At 41.5% G+C, this 3,769-nt stretch overlaps 1 protein-coding gene across 1 annotated transcript in view; it reads left to right on the top strand.

Moving 5' to 3' along the window:
- Window positions 1-3,458, top strand: part of LOC114046173 (taste receptor type 2 member 7-like) — a 14,818-nt gene extending 11,360 nt beyond the window's left edge. The window contains exons 4-5 of the mRNA XM_027866412.1: window positions 845-1,014; window positions 3,301-3,458. Coding sequence (XP_027722213.1) covers window positions 845-1,014; window positions 3,301-3,458 — 328 coding nt within the window. The remainder of the gene's footprint in view (window positions 1-844; window positions 1,015-3,300) is intronic.
- Window positions 3,459-3,769: the final 311 nt, after the last annotated feature.

Raw genomic sequence — 3,769 nt, 5'->3', positions numbered from 1 at the left:
TTTTTTTTATTCTTTTGATTTTGTTTGATTGTTTCTTGATGTCTCATAAGGTCGTTAGCTTCCACTTACCAAATTCTAACTTTTAAGGCATTATTTTCTTCAGTGAGCATTTGGCCTTTTCCATCCTTTTCCGTTTGGTCAATTTTATTTTTTAAGGAGTTTTTCTCTTCAGTGAATTTTTGTGTATCTTTTTTCATTTGGCCAATTCTGCTTTTCAAGATATTTTTCTCTTCATTTGGATTTTTGTGCCTCTTTTACCATTTGGCCTATTTTGTTTTTTAAGGTGTCATTTTCTTGAGTATTTTTTTTGGGCATCCCTTACCAAGCTGTTGACTATTTTTTCCATGATTTTCTTGCATCACTCTCATTTCTCTTCCCAATTTTTCCTCTACCTCTTGATTTTAAAAATGCTCTTTGAACTCTTACATGGTCTGAGACCAAATCATATTTTTTGGAGGCTTTGGATACAGGAATTTTGACTTTGTTGTCTTCTTCTGAATGTGTGTTTTGACCTTTCTTGTTACCATAGTAATTTTCTATGGTCAGAATTGTTTGTGTTGTTTGCTCATTTTCCAGCCTATGGCTTGACTTTTAATACTATGCTAAAGTGGAGCTTTGCTTCCGAAGTGGAGAAGGCACTGTCCCAAGCTTCAGGTTTTTTGCCTGGCTATTTTCAGAGGTAATTCTGGAGGCCTGTAAGTTTTGGGCTCTTTCAAAAGTGGTATGATCTAGGGAGAGGTGTGTTTACTACTCTCCTGCACTGTGCACTGGTTTGTGAGAGACCACAAGTGCTCTCTTTAATTCTGGAACTGTGACCTGGGTCCCTACTCCCCTGTGGCCACAGGCTCTGCTGTGCTAGTGCTCTGCCTTGCACTGGGACTAAGACCCAGAGCTGTGACCCAGATCCAAATATAGGCAATGTAACAGAGTCCTACCCATGGTGTCAGCAAAGGGACCCCCGTAAATCTCCTTCTGACCCGTTGTTTGATCCCTTTACCATCGGTGGGCTGAGAGGTCTGGAAACTGCCACTGCTGCCACTGATTCAGGCTCCCCAAGGCCTGCTCCTGGTTTGTTGGGGCCCTGTCTATGCTAGCATGGCTTGCGTTGGATTGTGCTCCTCTCTCACCCTAGTGCAACAGACTTTTCCTGCTGAACTTCTAAGTTGTCTTGGGCTGGAAAATTGTTTCACTCCATCTTTTTGTGGGTTCTACCACTCTAGAATTTCTTTAGAGTCATTATTTAAAGATATTTGGAGGGGTCTGGGGGAGAGCTCAAGTGAGTCCCTGCCTTATCTTGGTTCTGCCCTGGAGGACATATTTTTTATCTTTTTGAAAGATGCAAAAGTTAGGTTTTTATTTTATAAGTCAATAAATTTACATTTTTAAAATTTTGCTCATGGTAATTTAAATATTCCTATATTTTGCGCTAATCATTATCCTGGATACTTAACCTAAAGGCAAAAATAGATAATCATTGCATTGAAGGAGCTTAGATTCTATCAGGATAAATGACACATAAACATATAAGTAAATACAAAATGCATACAAAGAAAATACAATGTAATTTTTAGATGGGCATCAGCAGCTAAGGGGATCACAAATTACTTTAAGTTTGAGATGGCTTTTGTGCTGAGCTTGGAAGGGTGCTAGTGATTTTTAGGAGCACAGGTGAAGCAATATAGCATTCCAGGGATCAAGGACAACCTGGGCAAAGTCACGGAGGTTGAATGGAATCTCTTGTATGAAGGAAAACAAGAAGCCGGTGTAAAGACCATAGAATGTGTGAAAGGTAATAATGTATTACAAGTTTATAAAGGCAGGAAGAGCTAGATTGTGAAGGGCTTTAAATTCCATAAAAAAGAGTTTATATTTGCTCCTAGATGTCCTAGGGAGCCCCTGAAGCTTCTGGCATCTATATATAAAAATGAATTGGAGAAGGGAGATAAGGTAAGGAGAAGAATGGAGAGGTTATCACAATAGTATTATCAAAAGCTCATGAGAGCCTAAATCAGGGAGGTGGAGAAAATTACATATATTTGAAATATGCTGTAGAGGGATATATGGGGTGTGGGATAGAGAAGAATCTGAGATTATGAATGTGAGGATGGTAGTGTTTTTAATTAGAAGTAATTTGAAAAAAAATGATTACCAAAGAGCAGAGGCTGGGTAAAAATAATGAGGTTTTTTTTCACATAATAATTTTGAGTTGTGTAAGGTACATCCAATGAGAAATACCCAATAGCCATTTGGTAATGCTGGACTAATACTCAGGAGACTGTTACTGAATATTCGAGGGACTTCTACATTGACATGATATTTGAATCCATGGGTGATGATGAGAATGCCATGAGAAAAGGTATAAAGAAGAGAAGAGGCATAGGATATATGCCAACCCATAGTGTAGAGAATGGATGACAATTCAGCAAGGAAGGTTGAGAAGAGGTGAGTGACAGGGTAGAAAGAAGACATGACAAACATGGATAGTTTTTTCAAGATGTTTGTGAAAGAAAGAAGTAATATAGGATGATATCAAGGGAGATTTTAAGGGTCAGGTGATTTTTATTTAAGGATTAAAAATCTTTGACTAAGATCAAGAAAGAAGAAATACAAAGTAACAAAGGCAGCCATGTAGTCAGGTGGGATACAGGACAGTCTTCCTTCCTCCTACTTGGTTCTCAGAGGTAACTCAAAGTAGTCTTGCCTCCTCACAGTCCCAAAAGAAAGAAAGAACTATAAGGGCAGGGCACCTCTTTTGCACACCTGCAGTGTTTTGGCTTAGGAACCCTTGAATCATCAGTTCTGGCTTTAGAAGGTAGTTTATTGACTTCTAAGAGCCAAGATGGTGGAGTAAACAGTTAATTGTCATAATTCTCCCACATTCACCTCCAAACAATCATAAAATTACACCCCAAAACAAATCCTGGAACAGCAGAACAAGCAAAAAGATGAGGAGATGATCCTAAGAAAATTGGAAAATCAGCAGGAAAGGTCTGTCTCACTTGGGTAAAAGGGGAGTGCAGTCCAGCACAGGAAGCATCCCAGCAAGCCAGCAGCAAGTCCCACTTCAGCACACCAATGGGAGATCCTGAGCCCCAGTGCAGTGGAGCAGACAAACACCAACACCAGGACCCCCCCACCATGTGCCTCAGTTTAGCTAAGGGAATGGGCAGACTCCAGCTCTGAAAAAGCCACATGCTTCAGCATAGCCATGGGCAAAGAGGCAAGCTCCAGTGACCAGACTCCTAGTGCCTCGGTTTAGCCCTAGGTAAACAGGTAGAAACCAACCCTATGTGTGCCTAGGCAAACAGGCAGTCACCTGGGCCTCTGCCATGTGTTTCAGCATAGCTCTAGACAACCAGGCAGCTGCCAGCAGCCAGACTACTATGTGCTTCAGTATAGCCCTGGGGAAACACAGAAACACCCCACCAGCATCAGCACATGCCAGATACCATCACTAGGGCCCTGGCTTAGCACTAGGTAAGCTGCCTATGGCCTGCAGCAACACCAACGATACACACCTCTCCCCTCCCCACCAGACATGAGAGTCTTGAGTGGGATTCAGGGCAACATCAGTGCAGTACCAGATAAATAGCCACAGCCTGCAGTCCCAGGCACAAGAAGCCTGAGACAGTATCCTTTCCATCCCGAGAGCAGAGCTCAAATTTAAAAGAGAGGAAAAAGGCCCCCCCCAAAAAAATCAGCAAAACACAACAGCAACAAAAAGAATCTGACCATGGAAAGTTATTATGGTGACAGGGAAGACCAAGAC

The sequence above is a fragment of the Vombatus ursinus genome, unplaced genomic scaffold (assembly GCF_900497805.2).
Source record: "Vombatus ursinus unplaced genomic scaffold, bare-nosed wombat genome assembly UNPS02014781.1, whole genome shotgun sequence".
Classification (NCBI taxonomy): domain Eukaryota; kingdom Metazoa; phylum Chordata; class Mammalia; order Diprotodontia; family Vombatidae; genus Vombatus; species Vombatus ursinus.
The sequence above is the reverse complement of the archived record's forward strand: the minus strand, read 5'-3'. Positions and strand labels throughout refer to the sequence as shown.